The 18,818-nt window shown below is 49.2% G+C and overlaps 1 protein-coding gene across 1 annotated transcript; it reads left to right on the top strand.

Moving 5' to 3' along the window:
• Positions 1 to 15,165: 15,165 nt before the first annotated feature.
• On the top strand, positions 15,166 to 17,525 carry LOC142282075 (sperm-associated antigen 8-like). Its single transcript, XM_075332933.1, has 3 exons — positions 15,166 to 15,324; positions 15,432 to 15,494; positions 15,573 to 17,525. The coding sequence occupies exons 1-3, from the start codon at positions 15,166 to 15,168 to the stop codon at positions 15,693 to 15,695; spliced, it is 345 nt and encodes a 114-aa protein (XP_075189048.1). The 3' UTR covers positions 15,696 to 17,525.
• Positions 17,526 to 18,818: the final 1,293 nt, after the last annotated feature.

Below are 18,818 nucleotides of genomic sequence, written 5' to 3'. Positions count from 1 at the left end.
GAGAGGAGACGTGCGAGTGTACTGTACCCCCAGAGAGAGGAGACGTGCGAGTGTACTGTACCCCCAGAGAGAGGAGACGTGCGAGTGTACTGTACCCCCAGAGAGAGGAGACGTGCGAGTGTACTGTACCCCCAGAGAGAGGAGACGTGCGAGTGTACTGTACCCACCAGAGAGAGGAGACATGCGAGTGTACTGTACCCACCAGAGAGAGGAGACGAGCGAGTGTACTGTACCCCCAGAGAGAGGAGACGTGCGAGTGTACTGTACCCCCAGAGAGAGGAGACGTGCGAGTGTACTGTACCCCCAGAGAGAGGAGACGTGCGAGTGTACTGTACCCCCAGAGAGAGGAGACGTGCGAGTGTACTGTACCCCCAGAGAGAGGAGACGTGCGAGTGTACTGTACCCCCAGAGAGAGGAGACGTGCGAGTGTACTGTACCCCCAGAGAGAGGAGACGTGCGAGTGTACTGTACCCACCAGAGAGAGGAGACATGCGAGTGTACTGTACCCACCAGAGAGAGGAGACGAGCGAGTGTACTGTACCCCCAGAGAGAGGAGACGTGCGAGTGTACTGTACCCCCAGAGAGAGGAGACGTGCGAGTGTACTGTACCCCCAGAGAGAGGAGACGTGCGAGTGTACTGTACCCCCAGAGAGAGGAGACGTGCGAGTGTACTGTACCCCCAGAGAGAGGAGACGTGCGAGTGTACTGTACCCCCAGAGAGAGGAGACGTACCTCTCTGGTGGGTACAGTACGTGCGAGTGTACTGTACCCACCAGAGAGGAGACTTTCGAGTGTACTGTACCCCCAGAGAGAGGAGACGTGCGAGTGTACTGTACCCCCAGAGAGAGGACACGTGCGAGTGTACTGTACCCCCAGAGAGAGGAGACGTGCGAGTGTACTGTACCCACCAGAGAGAGGAGACGTGCGAGTGTACTGTACCCACCAGAGAGAGGAGACGTGCGAGTGTACTGTACCCACCAGAGAGAGGAGACGTGCGAATGTACTGTACCCACCAGAGAGAGGAGACATGCGAGTGTACTGTACCCACCAGAGAGAGGAGACGTGCGAGTGTACTGTACCCACCAGAGAGAGGAGACGTGCGAGTGTACTGTACCCACCAGAGAGAGGAGACGTGCGAGTGTACTGTACCCACCAGAGAGAGGAGACGTGCGAGTGTACTGTACCCACCAGAGAGAGGAGACGTGCGAGTGTACTGTACCCACCAGAGAGAGGAGACGTGCGAGTGTACTGTACCCACCAGAGAGAGGAGACGTGCGAGTGTACTGTACCCACCAGAGAGAGGAGACGTGCGAGTGTACTGTACCCACCAGAGAGAGGAGGCGTGCGAGTCTATAGTGAACTCTGTGTCCTCCCCGGGTGTAATGTCTGTATACTCTTCTGTGTCCTCCCCCGGGTGTAATGTGTATATACTCTTCTGTGTCCTCCCCGGGTGTAATGTCTGTATACTCTTCTCTGTCTCCCGGGTGTAATGTCTGTATACTCTTCTGTGTTCTCCCCAGGTGTAATGTCTGTATACTCTTCTGTGTCCTCCCCGGGTGTAATGTCTGTATACTCTTCTGTATCCTCCCCGGGTGTAATGTCTGTATACTCTTCTGTATCCTCCCCGGGTGTAATGTCTGTATACTCTTCTGTATCCTCCCCGGGTGTAATGTCTGTATACTCTTCTGTGTCCTCCCCGGGTGTAATGTCTGTATACTCTTCTGTGTTCTCCCCGGGTGTAATGTGTGTATACTCTTCTGTGTCCTCCACCAGGTGTAATGTCTGTATACTCTTCTGTGTCCTCCCCGGGTGTAATGTCTGTATACTCTTCTGTGTCCTCCCCGGGTGTAATGTCTGTATACTCTTCTGTGTCCTCCCCGGGTGTAATGTGTGTATACTCTTCTGTGTCCTCCCCGGGTGTAATGTCTGTATACTCTTCTGTGTCCTCCCCGGGTGTAATGTCTGTATACTCTTCTGTGTCCTCCCCCGGGTGTAATGTCTGTATACTCTTCTGTGTCCTCCCCGGGTGTAATGTCTGTATACTCTTCTGTGTCCTCCCCGGGTGTAATGTCTGTATACTCTTCTGTGTCCTCCCCCGGGTGTAATGTCTGTATACTCTTCTGTCTCCTCCCCGGGTGTAATGTCTGTATACTCTTCTGTGTCCTCCCCCGGGTGTAATGTCTGTATACTCTTCTGTATCCTCCCCGGGTGTAATGTCTGTATACTCTTCTGTGTCCTCCCCGGGTGTAATGTCTGTATACTCTTCTGTGTCTCCCCGGGTGTAATGTGTGTATACTCCTCTGTGTCCTCCCCAGGTGTAATGTCTGTATACTCTTCTGTGTCTCCCAGGGTGTAATGTCTGTATACTCCTCTGTGTCCTCCCCGGGTGTAATGTCTGTATACTCTTCTGTGTTCTCCCCGGGTGTAATGTCTGTATACTCCTCTGTTCTCCCCGGGTGTAATGTCTGTATACTCTTCTGTGTCCTCCCCGGGTGTAATGTCTGTATACTCTTCTGTGTCCTCCCCGGGTGTAATGTCTGTATACTCTTCTGTGTTCTCCCTGGGTGTAATGTCTGTATACTCTTCTGTGTCCTCCCCGGGTGTAATGTCTGTATACTCTTCTGTGTTCTCCCCGGGTGTAATGTCTGTATACTCTTCTGTGCCCTCCCCGGGTGTAATGTCTGTATACTCTTCTGTGTCCTCCCCGGGTGTAATGTCTGTATACTCTTCTGTGTCCTCCCCGGGTGTAATGTCTGTATACTCCTCTGTGTCTCCCCCGGGTGTAATGTCTGTATACTCTTCTGTGTCCTCCCCGGGTGTAATGTCTGTATACTCTTCTGTGTCTCCCCGGGTGTAATGTGTGTATACTCTTCTGTGTCCTCCCCGGGTGTAATGTCTGTATACTCTTCTGTGCCCTCCCCGGGTGTAATGTCTGTATACTCTTCTGTGTCCTCCCCGGGTGTAATGTCTGTATACTCTTCTGTGTCCTCCCCGGGTGTAATGTCTGTATACTCTTCTGTGTCTCCCCGGGTGTAATGTCTGTATACTCTTCTGTGTCCTCCCCGGGTGTAATGTCTGTATACTCTTCTCTGTCTCCCGGGTGTAATGTCTGTATACTCTTCTGTTCTCCCCGGCTGTAATGTCTGTATACTCTTCTGTATCCTCCCCGGGTGTAATGTCTGTATACTCTTCGGTGTCTCCCCGGGTGTAATGTCTGTATACTCTTCTGTGTCCTCCCCGGGTGTAATGTCTGTATACTCTTCTGTATCCTCCCCGGGTGTAATGTGTGTATACTCTGTGTCCTCCCCGGGTGTAATGTCTGTATACTCTTCTGTGTCCTCCCCGGGTGTAATGTCTGTATACTCTTCTGTGTCCTCCCCGGGTGTAATGTCTGTATACTCTTCTGTGTTCTCCCCAGGTGTAATGTCTGTATACTCTTCTGTGTCCTCCCCGGGTGTAATGTCTGTATACTCTTCTGTGTCCTCCCCGGGTGTAATGTCTGTATACTCTTCTGTGTCCTCCCCGGGTGTAATGTCTGTATACTCTTCAGTGTCCTCCCCCGGGTGTAATGTCTGTATACGCTTCTGTGTCCTCCCCGGGTGTAATGTCTGTATACGCTTCTGTGTCCTCCCCGGGTGTAATGTCTGTATACTCTTCTGTGTCTCCCCGGGTGTAATGTCTGTATACTCTTCTGTGTCCTCCCCGGGTGTAATGTCTGTATACTCTTCTGTGTCCTCCCCGGGTGTAATGTCTGTATACTCTTCTGTGTCTCCCGGGTGTAATGTCTGTATACTCTTCTGTGTCTCCCCCGGGTCTAATGTCTGTATACTCTTCTGTGTCCTCCCCGGGTGTAATGTGTGTATACTCTTCTGTGTCCTCCCCGGGTGTAATGTCTGTATACTCTTCTGTGTCTCCCCGGGTGTAATGTCTGTATACTCCTCTGTGTCCTCCATGGGTGTAATGTCTGTATACTCTTCTGTGTCTCCCCGGGTGTAATGTCTGTATACTCCTCTGTGTCCTCCCCGGGTGTAATATCTGTATACTCTTCTGTGTCCTCCCCGGGTGTAATGTCTGTATACTCTTCTGTGTCCTCCCCGGGTGTAATGTGTGTATACTCTTCTGTGTCTCCCCGGGTGTAATGTGTGTATACTCTTCTGTGTCTCCCCGGGTGTAATGTGTGTATACTCTTCTGTGTCCTCCCCGGGTGTAATGTCTGTATACTCTTCTGTGTCTCCCCGGGTGTAATGTCTGTATACTCTTCTGTGTCCTCCCCGGGTGTAATGTCTGTATACTCTTCTGTGTCCTCCCCGGGTGTAATGTCTGTATACTCTTCTGTATCCTCCCTGGGTGTAATGTCTGTATACTCTTCTGTGTCCTCCCCGGGTGTAATGTGTGTATACTCTTCTGTGTCCTCCCCGGGTGTAATGTCTGTATACTCTTCTCTGTCTCCCGGGTGTAATGTCTGTATACTCTGTGTCCTCCCCGGGTGTAATATCTGTATACTCTTCTGTGTCCTCCCCGGGTGTAATGTGTGTATACTCTTCTGTGTCCTCCCCGGGTGTAATGTCTGTATACTCTTCTGTGTCCTCCCCGGGTGTAATGTGTGTATACTCTTCTGTATCCTCCCTGGGTGTAATGTCTGTATACTCTTCTCTGTCTCCCGGGTGTAATGTCTGTATACTCTGTGTCCTCCCCGGGTGTAATATCTGTATACTCTTCTGTGTCCTCCCCGGGTGTAATGTGTGTATACTCTTCTGTGTCCTCCCCGGGTGTAATGTCTGTATACTCTTCTGTGTCCTCCCCGGGTGTAATGTCTGTATATACTCTTCTGTGTCCTCCCCGGGTGTAATGTGTGTATACTCTTCTGTGTCTCCCCGGGTGTAATGTCTGTATACTCTTCTGTATCCTCCCCGGGTGTAATGTCTATATACTCTTCTGTGTTCTCCCCGGGTGTAATGTCTGTATACTCTTCTGTATTCTCCCCGGGTGTAATGTCTGTATACTCTTCTGTGTTCTCCCCGGGTGTAATGTCTGTATACTCTTCTGTGTTCTCCCCGGGTGTAATGTCTGTATACTCTTCTGTGCCCTCCCCGGGTGTAATGTCTGTATACTCTTCTGTGCCCTCCCCGAGTGTAATGTCTGTATACTCTTCTGTGTCCTCCCCGGGTGTAATGTCTGTATACTCTTCTGTGTCCTCCCCGGGTGTAATGTCTGTATACTCTTCTGTGTCCTCCCCGGGTGTAATGTCTGTATACTCTTCTGTGTCCTCCCCGGGTGTAATGTCTGTATACTCTTCTGTGTCCTCCCCGGGTGTAATGTGTGTATACTCTTCTGTATCCTCCCCGGGTGTAATGTGTGTATACTCTTCTGTGTCCTCCCCGGGTGTAATGTCTGTATACTCTTCTGTGTTCTCCCCGGGTGTAATGTCTGTATACTCTTCTGTGTCCTCCCCGGGTGTAATGTGTGTATACTCCTCTGTTCTCCCCGGGTGTAATGTGTGTATACTCTTCTGTGTCCTCCCCGGGTGTAATGTCTGTATACTCTTCTGTGTCTCCCCGGGTGTAATGTCTGTATACTCCTCTGTTCTCCCCGGGTGTAATGTGTGTATACTCTTCTGTGTCCTCCCCAGGTGTAATGTCTGTATACTCTTCTGTGTTCTCCCCGGGTGTAATGTCTGTATACTCTTCTGTGTCCTCCCCGGGTGTAATGTCTGTATACTCTTCTGTGTCCTCCCCGGGTGTAATGTCTGTATACTCTTCTGTGTCCTCCCCGGGTGTAATGTCTGTATACTCTTCTGTGTCCTCCCCGGGTGTAATGTGTGTATACTCTTCTGTGTCCTCCCCGGGTGTAATGTCTGTATACTCTTCTGTATCCTCCCCGGGTGTAATGTCTGTATACTCTTTTGTGTCTCCCCCGGGTCTAATGTCTGTATACGCTTCTGTGTTCTCCCCGGGTGTAATGTCTGTATACTCTTCTGTGTCTCCCCCGGGTCTAATGTCTGTATACTCTTCTGTGTTCTCCCCGGGTGTAATGTGTGTATACTCTTCTGTGTCCTCCCCGGGTGTAATGTCTGTATACTCTTCTGTGTCCTCCCCGGGTGTAATGTGTGTATACTCTTCTGTGTCCTCCCCGGGTGTAATGTGTGTATACTCTTCTGTGTCCTCCCCGGGTGTAATGTCTGTATACTCTTCTGTGTTCTCCCCGGGTGTAATGTCTGTATACTCTTCTGTGTCCTCCCTGGGTGTAATGTCTGTATACTCTTCTGTGTCCTCCCTGGGTGTAATGTCTGTATACTCTTCTGTGTCCTCCCCGGGTGTAATGTGTGTATACTCTTCTGTGTCTCCCCGGGTGTAATGTGTGTATACTCTTCTGTGTCTCCCCGGGTGTAATGTGTGTATACTCTTCTGTGTCCTCCCCGGGTGTAATGTCTGTATACTCTTCTGTGTCCTCCCCGGGTGTAATGTCTGTATACTCTTCTGTGTCCTCCCCGGGTGTAATGTGTGTATACTCTTCTGTGTCCTCCCCGGGTGTAATGTCTGTATACTCTTCTGTGTCCTCCCCGGGTGTAATGTCTGTATACTCTTCTGTGTCCTCCCCGGGTGTAATGTCTGTATACTCTTCTGTATCCTCCCCGGGTGTAATGTGTGTATACTCCTCTGTGTCCTCCCCGGGTGTAATGTCTGTATACTCCTCTGTTCTCCCCGGGTGTAATGTCTGTATACTCTTCTGTGTCCTCCCCGGGTGTAATGTCTGTATACTCTTCTGTATCCTCCCCGGGTGTAATGTCTGTATACTCTTCTGTATCCTCCCTGGGTGTAATGTCTGTATACTCTTCTGTGTTGTCCCCGGGTGTAATGTCTGTATACTCTTCTGTGTCTCCCCGGGTGTAATGTGTGTATACTCTTCTGTGTCCTCCCCGGGTGTAATGTCTGTATACTCTTCTGTGTCCTCCCCCGGCTGTAATGTCTGTATACTCTTCTGTGTCCTCCCCGGGTGTAATGTCTGTATACTCTTCTGTGTCCTCCCCGGGTGTAATGTCTGTATACTCTTCTGTGTCCTCCCCAGGTGTAATGTCTGTATACTCCTCTGTGTCCTCCCCGGGTGTAATGTCTGTATACTCTTCTGTGTCCTCCCCGGGTGTAATGTCTGTGTCCTCCTCTGTGTCTCCCCGGGTGTAATGTCTGTATACTCCTCTGTGTCCTCCCCGGGTGTAATGTCTGTATACTCTTCTGTGTCTCCCCGGGTGTAATGTCTGTATACTCTTCTGTGTCCTCCCCGGGTGTAATGTCTGTGTCCTCCTCTGTGTCTCCCCGGGTGTAATGTCTGTATACTCCTCTGTGTCCTCCCCGGGTGTAATGTCTGTATACTCTTCTGTGTCTCCCCGGGTGTAATGTCTGTATACTCTTCTGTGTCCTCCCCGGGTGTAATGTCTGTATACTCTTCTGTGTCCTCCCCGGGTGTAATGTCTGTATACTCTTCTGTGTCCTCCCCGGGTGTAATGTCTGTATACTCTTCTGTGTCCTCCCCGTGTTATGATCCGGAACCATGGAAGACCACCACAAATCATTGGCAAAAGGTGACAAGAGCATTGGCAACTAATCTGGCTGCCATCCCCTTACTAACCAACACAACTAGAAGTAGCCGAGGGTGAACTAACATCCTGTGCACCGCGAACCCAGCCGGAGAACTAGCTATCCTAAAGGTAGGAAAGATGAATAACTCTCTGCCTCAGAAAATAGACAAGAATAGCAAGCCCCCCACATTCAAAGACTGCGGTGATATAGGAAAAACACAATACACAGGTAGATGACAAGATTAGCAAAAGGTGAGGCCCCCGCTGACTAAAATAGGAAAGGACAGGAAATGATGGTAGCCAGAGAAAAACCCTGCAAAATACCAACTTCCTGATAGTACAAAAAGGCCCTCAGATCGCTTGATCTGAACTCCGTCCTATACCAGGTGCCCTTGTCATACCAATGAACAGAAAACAAGAATCATAACAAAGTCAACAAGCCATAAACACATGAACCCAAAGGAGCTATACTCCACACAGAACTGCAGGGAGTTCCCCAGCCAAGCAACTGAGGGGGGAAATCCCTGGAAGGAAATAAACTGAAACCAACCACAACAAATGACAAACCCAGATAAACAAAAGAACCAGACAATAAATAAAGAGCAAGCACTTATCTGGGGAAGATGTGGTGTGGAGCAGGATTAAGCAGGCTGAAAATACAAAGTACAACTGACATCCGGCAACAGCTTACAATCAGACCAGGACTTAAATAAGCAGAGAATTAGGAAAGGAAACACCCACTGCACAACACACCTGGTCTCTGTCCAAACCCTTCCTGGCCACCAGAGGGAGCCTCCCAGCAGCCAAGACATAACTAACATTCACAACAGTACCCCCCCCTTGAGGAGGGGTCACGGAACCCTCACCCACGCCACCGGGTCGCTCGGGATGAGCATGATGGAAGGCGCGAACCAACCTGTCCGCATGAATGTCAGAAGCCACAACCCAAGAGTTATCCTCCTGCCCATAACCCTTCCATTTCACAAGGTACTGAAGCTGACGCCTACTGCGACGGGAATCCAGAATTTTTTCGACCTCATACTCCAGTTCCCCTTGTACCAAAACAGGGTCAGGAGGCGCTGCTGCAGGAACTGCCGGCTCCACATGTTTCTTCAACAAGGACTTATGGAAGACATTGTGAATCTTAAATGACGCAGGAAGAGTCAAACGGAAAGATACAGGGTTAATAATCTCCGAAATCTTATAAGGTCCAATAAATCTGGGCTTAAATTTAGGAGACGGAACTCTCATAGGAATATTTTTAGAGGACAACCACACCATGTCCCCTACTTTAAACCGGGGACCAACAGTCCGACGCCGGTTGGCAAACTTTTGGGCAGTTTCTTGGGACTGAAACAATTTATCCACTACCTGCCCCCAAATCTGCTGCATTCTGTCGACCACCGAATCCACCCCCGGACAGTCAGACGCCTCAAGCTGCCCTGAGAGGAACCTAGGGTGATACCCAAAATTGCAGAAAAAGGGGGACACCAACGTGGTAGAGCTAGCTCTATTGTTAAGGGCAAATTCAGCCAAAGGCAAAAACGAAACCCAGTCATCCTGATCCACAGAAACAAAACACCGTAAATAGGTCTCCAGGGTCTGGTTAGCCCTTTCAGTCTGACAGTTTGTCTGGGGATGAAACGCTGAGGAGAAAGACAGCTGAACACCCAATTTGGAGCAAAAAATCCTCCAAAACCTGGATACAAACTGCACCCCTCTGTCAGAAACAATGTTTTCGGGAATACCATGCAAACGGACAACATGTTGCAAAAACAAAGGCACCAACTCTGATGAAGACGGCAACTTAGATAGGGGAACCAAGTGGACCATCTTGGAGAATCTATCACAGATCACCCAAATCACAGTCATTTTCTGAGAGACGGGAAGCTCCGAAATAAAATCCATAGAGATGTGCGTCCAAGGTTTCTTAGGTACAGGCAAAGGCAATAATAGCCCACTAGAACGTGAACAACAGGGCTTGGACCTAGAACAAACTCCACACGACTGCACAAAATGACGGACATCCCGGGACAGGGAAGGCCACCAAAAAGAGCGTCTCACAAGATCCAGAGTACCAAAAATGCCAGGATGACCCGCCAAAACAGAGCAATGAACCTCAGAGACAACTCGGTCTCTCCATTGGTCTGGGACAAACAGTTTCCCTGTAGGACATCTCTCAGGTTTATCCCCCTGAAATTCCGCCAGTGCCAACCGCAGATCAGGCGAAATAGCCGAGAAAACTACACCATCATTCAGGATAGTAGACGGTTCGACAACCTCCAAAGAGTCAGCGCAGAAACTCCTGGAAAGGGCATCGGCCTTAACATTCTTGGTGTCTGGCAAAAAAGAGACCACAAAATTAAACCGGGTAAAAAACAAAGCCCACCTGGCCTGCTGAGGATTCAACCTCTTGGCCGATTCCAGATAGATGAGATTCTTGTGGTCCGTAAGCACCACCACTTGATGCCTAGCCCCCTCCAACCAATGCCTCCACTCTTCAAATGCCCACTTCATAGCCAATAATTCCCGGTTCCCCACATCATAATTCCGTTCAGAAGGAGCAAACTTCCGAGAGAAAAAGGCACAGGGCTTAAGTTTACCCGAAGTAGCGTCTTGTTGAGACAGAACAGCACCTGCTCCGATCTCTGAGGCATCGATCTCAACTTGAAATGGGCGAGACACATTAGGTTGCTGCAGGACTGGGGCAGAAGTGAATCGCCTTTTAAGCTCCTGGAAGGCCACAATAGCCTCAGGGGTCCAATGCTCAGCATCAGCTCCCTTCTTTGTCAAATCTGTCAAAGGTTTGACAATGGCAGAAAAATTGGCTATAAATTTACGGTAAAAATTAGCAAACCCCAAAAACCGCTGCAGGGATTTTAGAGAAGTCGGTTGCACCCAGTCGTAAATAGCCTGAACCTTAACCGGGTCCATTTCAATAGCGGAGGAAGACAGGATGAAGCCCAAAAAGGAAATCCTTTGCACCCCAAAGAGGCATTTTGACCCCTTAACGTACAGTGCATTATCCTTAAGTATCTGAAAAACCTACCGTACTTGCCCCACATGAGAGTCCCAATCATCAGAAAAAATCAAGATGTCATCCAAATACACAATCAAAAATTTACCAATAAGGTCCCGAAAAATATCATTCATGAAGGCCTGGAAGACGGAGGGGGCATTAGTGAGCCCAAAAGGCATCACTAGGTACTCAAAATGCCCCTCAGGAGTATTAAAAGCCGTCTTCCATTCATCACCCTCCTTAATACGGATGAGATTATACGCACCCTTGAGATCCAGTTTCGTAAACCATTTGGCACTCTGCACTCTAGAGAACAGATCAGACATCAGAGGCAAAGGGTACTGATATTTGACTATAATTTTATTAAGAAGACGGTAATCAATACAAGGCCTCAACGAACCATCTTTCTTAGCAACAAAGAAGAAGCCACTACCCAAAGGAGAAGATGAGGGCCGAATGTGCCCCTTCTCCAATGATTCCCTGATGCATGACCGCATGGCACCATGTTCGGGCACAGACAAGTTGAAAATCCGCCCCTTGGGAAATTTACAACCCGGCACCAGCTCAATGGCACAGTCACAGTCCCGGTGTGGGGGCAGAGAATCAGATTCCTGGTCATTAAATACATCACGGAAATCAGACAAGAAAGCCGGAACATCAACTGCCTGAGCAGACGTGGACGACACGGAAAGGTCCTGATGCAAACCTTGACAACCCCAACTAATTACCGATAAGGATCTCCAGTCAAGAACCGGATTATGGGTCTGCAACCACGGAAATCCCAGTACCAAGGTATCCTGTAGATTATGCAATACTAACAATGTACAAGTTTCCTGATGCGCTGGTGCAACTCTCATAGGCACCTGGGTCCAAAATTGGGGTTTATTTTCTGCCAAAGGGGTAGCATCAATGCCCCTTAAAGGAATAGGAGTTTGCAAAGGAACCATGGGGAAACCACAATCCCTAGCAAACCCAAAATCCATCAAATTGAGGGCTGCCCCTGAGTCCACAAAGGCCAATGCAGGAAAGGAAGACAATGAGCAAATCAGTGTGACAGACAAAAGAAACTTTGGTTGCAAAGAACCCACAGTAACAGAAGTAGCCAATCTCCTTTCACGTTTAGGGCAGACAGAGATGTTATGAGAAGCGTCTCCACAATAGAAGCACAGTCTATTCTTCCGTCTGAACCCCTGCCGACTTGCATTAGAAAGGACCCTATCACACTCCATAGGCTCCAAAGGCTGTTCCACAGGCACAAAACCAGCAGGTATCTTCCTGCGCTCACGTAAACGCCTATCAATCTGAATGGCCAAGGTCATAGAGGCATCATGACCAGAAGGGACGGGAAATCCCACCATAACATCCTTCACTGTATCCGCAATACCCTTGCGAAAAAGAGCCGCAAGCGCATCATCATTCCATTTGGTAAGGACTGCCCACTTACGAAATTTCTGACAAAACGTTTCCGCAGAATCCAAACCCTGAGTTAAGGACAACAAGACCTTTTCAGCTTGGTCCACAATATTGGGTTCGTCATATAATAATCCCAAGGCCTAAAAAAAGGAGTCCACATCATTGAGAATCGGATCATCAGACGCTAAAGAGAAGGCCCAGTCCTGAGGGTCACCACGCAGCAAGGAGATGACAATCTTGACCTGCTGTACGGGATTCCCTGAGGACTTAGGGCGCAGGTCAAAAAAATAATTTACAATTATTTTTGAAGCTCAAAAATCTCGATCTATCTCCAGAAAAAAATTCAGGAACGGGAATCTTAGGCTCTGCAAGGGGAGTCTGTGCAACATAAGACTCTATATGACGAACCTTAGCATCAAGACGAGCAACACGCTCACCCAATTCATCCATGCTAGACAAAAGGAATCTTCCACAGAACCCAAAGAAGAAGAGGAAAAACACCAAAAAAAACAAAAAAACCTCTCAGCAGCTTTCTTTTTTTTTTTTTTTTTTCTTCTTCTTAAGAGTACCCTTTAAATTTGTAGGCCGGATGTACTGTTATGATCCGGAACCATGGAAGACCACCACAAATCATTGGCAAAAGGTGACAAGAGCATTGGCAACTAATCTGGCCGCCATCCCCTTACTAACCAACACAACTAGAAGTAGCCGAGGGGTGAACTAACATCCTGTGCACCGCGAACCCAGCCGGAGAACTAGCTATCCTAAAGGTAGTAAAGATGAATAACTCTCTGCCTCAGAAAATAGACAAGAATAGCAAGCCCCCCACATTCAAAGACTGCGGTGATATAGGAAAAACACAATACACAGATGACAGGATTAGCAAAAGGTGAGGCCCCCGCTGACTAAAATAGGAAAGTACAGGAAAGGAACTGATGGTAGCCAGAGAAAAACCCTGCAAAATACCAACTTCCTGATAGTACAAAAAGGCCCTCAGATCACTTGATCTGAACTCCGTCCTATACCAGGTGCCCTTGTCATACCAATGAACAGAAAACAAGAATTATAACAAATTCAACAAGCCATAAACACATGGACCCAAAGGAGCTAAACTCCACACAGAACTGCAGGGAGTTCCTCAACAATCCCCTGAGGGGAAAAATCCCTGGAAGGAAATAAACTGAAACCAACCACAACAAATGACAAACCCAGATAAGCAAAAGAACCAGGCAATAAATAAAGAGCAAGCACTTATCTGGAGTAGATGTGGTGTAGAGCAGGATTAAGCAGGCTGGAGATACAAAGAACAACTGACATCCGGCAACAGCCTGCAATCAGACCAGGACTTAAATAAGCAGAGAATTAGGAAAGGAAACACCCACTGCACAACACACCTGGTCTCTGTCCAAACCCTTCCTGGCCACCAGAGGGAGCCTCCCAGCAGCCAAGACATAACTAACATTCACAACACCCCGGGTGTAATGTCTGTATACTCTTCTGTGTCCTCCCCGGGTGTAATGTCTGTATACTCTTCTGTGTCCTCGCCGGGTGTAATGTCTGTATACTCCTCTGTGTCCTCCCCGGGTGTAATGTCTGTATACTCTTCTGTGTCTCCCCGGGTGTAATGTCTGTATACTCTTCTGTGTCCTCCCCGGGTGTAATGTCTGTATACTCTTCTGTGTCCTCCCCCGGGTGTAATGTCTGTATACTCTTCTGTGTCCTCCCCGGGTGTAATGTTTGTATACTCTTCTGTGTCCTCCCCCGGGTGTAATGTCTGTATACTCTTCTGTGTCCTCCCCGGGTGTAATGTCTGTATACTCTTCTGTGTCCTCCCCGGGTGTAATGTCTGTATACTCTTCTGTGTCTCCCCGGGTGTAATGTCTGTATACTCTTCTGTGTCCTCCCCGGGTGTAATGTCTGTATACTCTTCTGTGTCTCCCCGGGTGTAATGTCTGTATACTCTTCTGTGTCCTCCCCGGGTGTAATGTCTGTATACTCTTCTGTGTCTCCCCGGGTGTCATGTCTGTATACTCTTCTGTGTCTCCCCGGGTGTAATGTCTGTATACTCTTCGGTGTCTCCCCCGGGTGTAATGTCTGTATACTCTTCTGTGTCCTCCCCGGGTGTAATGTCTGTATACTCCTCTGTGTCCCCCCGGCTGTAATGGCTGTATATTCTTCTGTGTTCCCCCCTGGCCATCCTGTCTGTATACTCCTCTGTGTCCCCCCGGCTGTAATGGCTGTATTCCCCTATGTCCCCCCTGGCCATCCTCTCTGTATAATGCATTGCGTCCTCCCAGCTCTGTACCTGTGGTATGCTCAGACCATGTCCTGTGAGGTCAGACACCTCAATTACACAGTACACAGCAGAGATTATCTCCACACAGGAACATATATAACACTAGCTTGTAGTACGCGGCATTGCCCGGGATAGTAACTGTCTCTCTCCCAGTCTCTGTCTGTGTGTCACTGTCTGTCTGTCTCTCTGTCTGTCTCTTTCCTTGTCTGTCTCTATCTCTGTGTCTGTCTCTATGTGTATGTTTGTCTGTTCCTCTCTTTGCCCGGCTGTCTCTTTGCCCGGCTGTCTCTTTGCCCGGCTGCCTCTTTGCCCGGCTGCCTCTTTCCAGGTCTCTCTTTGGCCGTCTATCTCTCTGTCTCTTTCCAGGGCTGTCTCTGTCTGTCTCTATCTCTCTCTCTCTTTCCCTATCTGGCTCTGTCTGTGTCTCTGTCTGTGTCTCTGTCTGTCTGTCTCTTTCTGTCTCTATCTCCCCACCGACATCATATTACCTCACACATAAGCTTCTTATACTAACAGTTTATTTTGTTCCTATAGCAACCACTGACAGTTGCTATTTATAGCCTATAGCTCCCACCTCCATTCAGTTTAATAGAGGCAGGATTTTTGGAGAGTAAGTGTAAAGCGCGGGGTTAAATTTCCCCACCCAAACAGTCTATGACGTGTCACATGGGGTGTCTGTGGAAAATTTTGTGATTGTAAATGCGCCAGTGTGGATTCCTTTAGGGGACACACGCACGTGCATGCGCACACACACACACACACACCCCTTTATATATTAGATGTATATATTGTTCGGTTGTGGCAAGGATCACTATTCCAGGATCTGTTGATTATAGTGGTCTGTGTTGGTGGTAGACCCCGTTAATGTTGGTGCTGCTCCCCTATTTTGTATTTTCTGATGTCAGTCAGGATTTCCTTGAAGAATTGAAGTCTCCTTTGGAGGAAACAAAAGTCCTAGAGTCTACTAGCCGGAGAGACTATCGGGTGGAGGGCTTCTCACCGCAGACTCCCAGTCCCAGTAAGGTACGTGGCGCTGTGTACTGGTCACATGATCAGCGGATCCCTCCCGATCATCTGATTGCTGGAGATTCAGCTTCAGAGTGATGATCCTTATCTTTCATGCTTAACAGGCTCAGGACTACCGGACAGAACAGGCCAAATCCTTCTGGACGGACAATGTGCACAGAATCACTGTAAGTCCTATGTCCTGGGGTGGGCCTTGCGTATCTCAGGTCTGATCTCTCATGTTATGTTCCTTCTTATCCATGCAGGGAGTGTCGGATGTCAGAACAAGGGACTCTCCCTTCAAAAAGAGCTCCGCTTTTAGCACTCCAATATCACGCTATCTGGATCAGACGTTCCCGTACAGCATGGAAAATTATCCCAACATGTAATTCCCACAAATGGAAAAATTATGGTAAGCAGAACGCTCACCAGACATCACAGATGAAAGCTCTGTGTAGGTCACATGAAAAAAAAATCTCTCCACAAACACAGTCTCAAAGTTCTCTTTATACATCACAACTAATAGAGCGTTCACCGTACGTCACAATCACAACCATCAGAATGATCTGCCTACATAAGTCACAACACGTAGAATAATCGCCCAGCGTCCCAGTCGCAACCAGGAGAGCAATCCACCTGCGTCCCAGTCGCAACCAGAAGAGCAATCCACCTGCGTCCCAGTCGCAACCAGGAGAACAATCCACCTGCGTCCCAGTCGCAACCAGGAGAGCAATCCACCTGCGTCCCAGTCGCAACCAGGAGAACAATCCACCTGCGTCCCAGTCGCAACCAGGAGAACAATCCACCTGCGTCCCAGTCGCAACCAGGAGAACAATCCACCTGCGTCCCAGTCGCAACCAGGAGAGCAATCCACCTGCGTCCCAGTCGCAACCAGGAGAACAATCCACCTGCGTCCCAGTCGCAACCAGGAGAACAATCCACCTGCGTCCCAGTCGCAACCAGGAGAACAATCCACCTGCGTCCCAGGCGCAACCAGGAGAACAATCCACCTGCGTCCCACTCGTAACCATGAGAATAATCCACTTGCGTCCCAGTCCCAACCAGGAGAACAAAGCACGTGCGTCCCAGTCGCAACCAGGAGAGCAATCCACCTGCGTCCCAGTCGCAACCAGGAGAGCAATCCACCTGTGTCCCAGTCACAACCAGGAGAACCAAGCACGTACGACCCAGTCACAACCAGGAGAACAATCCACCTGCGTCCCACTCGCAACCATGAGAATAATCCACCTCCGTCCCAGTCGCAACCAGGAGAACAAACTACCTGCGTCCCAGTCGCAACCAGGAGAACAAACTACCTGCATCCCAGTCGTAACCAGGAGAACAATCCACCTGCGTCCCAGTCGTAACCAGGAGAACAATCCACCTGCGTCCCAGTTGCAACCAGGAGAACAAACTACCTGCATCCCAGTCGTAACCAGGAGAGCAATCCACCTGCGTCCCAGTCACATGTGGAAGAACATTTCCCCTTGGATCAGTGTCACAATTAAGAAAATGTCCCCCTGAATCACAGTCTCAACAAGGAAAACATTTCCCTACATTATAGTCGCTACCCAGAAAAAATCTCCCCTGGATCACAGTCCCAACTGGAAGAAAAATCCTTCTACATCACAATCAACCCAGAGAATGATCCTCCTATGTCACAATCACTACATGTGAGAACATTTCCCCTATGTCACAGCCACAACTAGAGAACTATCCCCTTTTGTCACAGACGCAATCCAGTAACAACCAGGAGAAGATTCCTTCTACATCACAGTGACAACTGATTCAAAGAGAAGGCATGAATGTATGAATGCCTTCTCACCTGCTTCTCCCATGCTTGTGCTACCAGCCCTTCATGGAGGCTCCTGGTAGATGAATGTATGAATGCCTTCTCACCTGCTTCTCCTATGCTTGTGCTACCAGCCCTTCATGGAGGCTCCTGGTAGATGAATGTATGAATGCCTTCTCACCTGCTTCTCCCATGCTTGTGCTACCAGCCCTTCACGGAGGCTCCTGGTAGATGAATGTATGAATGTCTTCTCACCTGCTTCACCCATGCTTGTGCTACCAGCCCTGCACGGAGGCTACTTGTAGATGAATGTATGAATGCCTTCTCACCTGCTTCACCCATGCTTGTGCTACCAGCCCTGCACGGAGGCTACTTGTAGATGAATGTATGAATGCCTTCTCACCTGCTTCTCCCATGCTTGTGCTACCAGCCCTTCATGGAGGCTCCTGGTAGATGAATGTATGAATGCCTTCTCACCTGCTTCTCCTATGCTTGTGCTACCAGCCCTTCATGGAGGCTCCTGGTAGATGAATGTATGAATGCCTTCTCACCTGCTTCTCCCATGCTTGTGCTACCAGCCCTTCACGGAGGCTCCTGGTAGATGAATGTATGAATGTCTTCTCACCTGCTTCACCCATGCTTGTGCTACCAGCCCTGCACGGAGGCTACTTGTAGATGAATGTATGAATGCCTTCTCACCTGCTTCACCCATGCTTGTGCTACCAGCCCTGCACGGAGGCTACTTGTAGATGAATGTATGAATGCCTTCTCACCTGCTTCACCCATGCTTGTGCTACCAGCCCTTCATGGAGGCTCCTGGTAGATGAATGTATGAATGCCTTCTCACCTGCTTCTCCTATGCTTGTGCTACCAGCCCTGCACGGAGGCTACTTGTAGATGAATGTATGAATGCCTTCTCACCTGCTTCTCCCATGCTTGTGCTACCAGCACTGCACGGAGGCTCCTGGTAGATGAATGTATGAATGCCTTCTCACCTGCTTCTCCCATGCTTGTGCTACCAGCACTGCACGGAGGCTCCTGGTAGATGAATGTATGAATGCCTTCTCACCTGCTTCTCCCATGCTTGTGCTACCAGCCCTGCACGGAGGCTCCTGGTAGATGAATGTATGAATGTCTTCTCACCTGCTTCTCCCATGCTTGTGCTACCAGCCCTGCACGGAGGCTCCTTGTAGATGAATGTATGAATGTCTTCTCACCTGCTTCACCCATGCTTGTGCTACCAGCCCTTCATGGAGGCTCCTGGTAGATGAATGCCTTCTCACCTGCTTCTCCCATGCTTGTGCTACCAGCCCTTCATGGAGGCTCCTGGTAGATGAATGTATGAATGCCTTCTCACCTGCTTCTCCCATGCTTGTGCTACCAGCCCTTCACGGAGGCTCCTGGTAGATGAATGTATGAATGCCTTCTCACCTGCTTCACCCATGCTTGTGCTACCAGCACTGCACGGAGGCTCCTGGTAGATGAATGTATGAATGTCTTCTCACCTGCTTCTCCCATGCTTGTGCTACCAGCACTGCATCGACGCTCCTTGTAGATGAATGTATGAATGCCTTCTCACCTGCTTCACCCATGCTTGTGCTACCAGCACTGTACGGAGGCTCCTGGTAGATTAATGTCTTCTCACCTGCTTCTCCCATGCTTGTGCTACCAGCCCTTCACGGAGGCTCCTTGTAGATGAATGTATGAATGCCTTCTCACC

This window comes from Anomaloglossus baeobatrachus, unplaced genomic scaffold (genome assembly GCF_048569485.1).
Source record: "Anomaloglossus baeobatrachus isolate aAnoBae1 unplaced genomic scaffold, aAnoBae1.hap1 Scaffold_4939, whole genome shotgun sequence".
NCBI classification, from domain to species: Eukaryota; Metazoa; Chordata; class Amphibia; order Anura; family Aromobatidae; genus Anomaloglossus; species Anomaloglossus baeobatrachus.
This window is presented reverse-complemented; position numbering and strand designations above follow the sequence as displayed.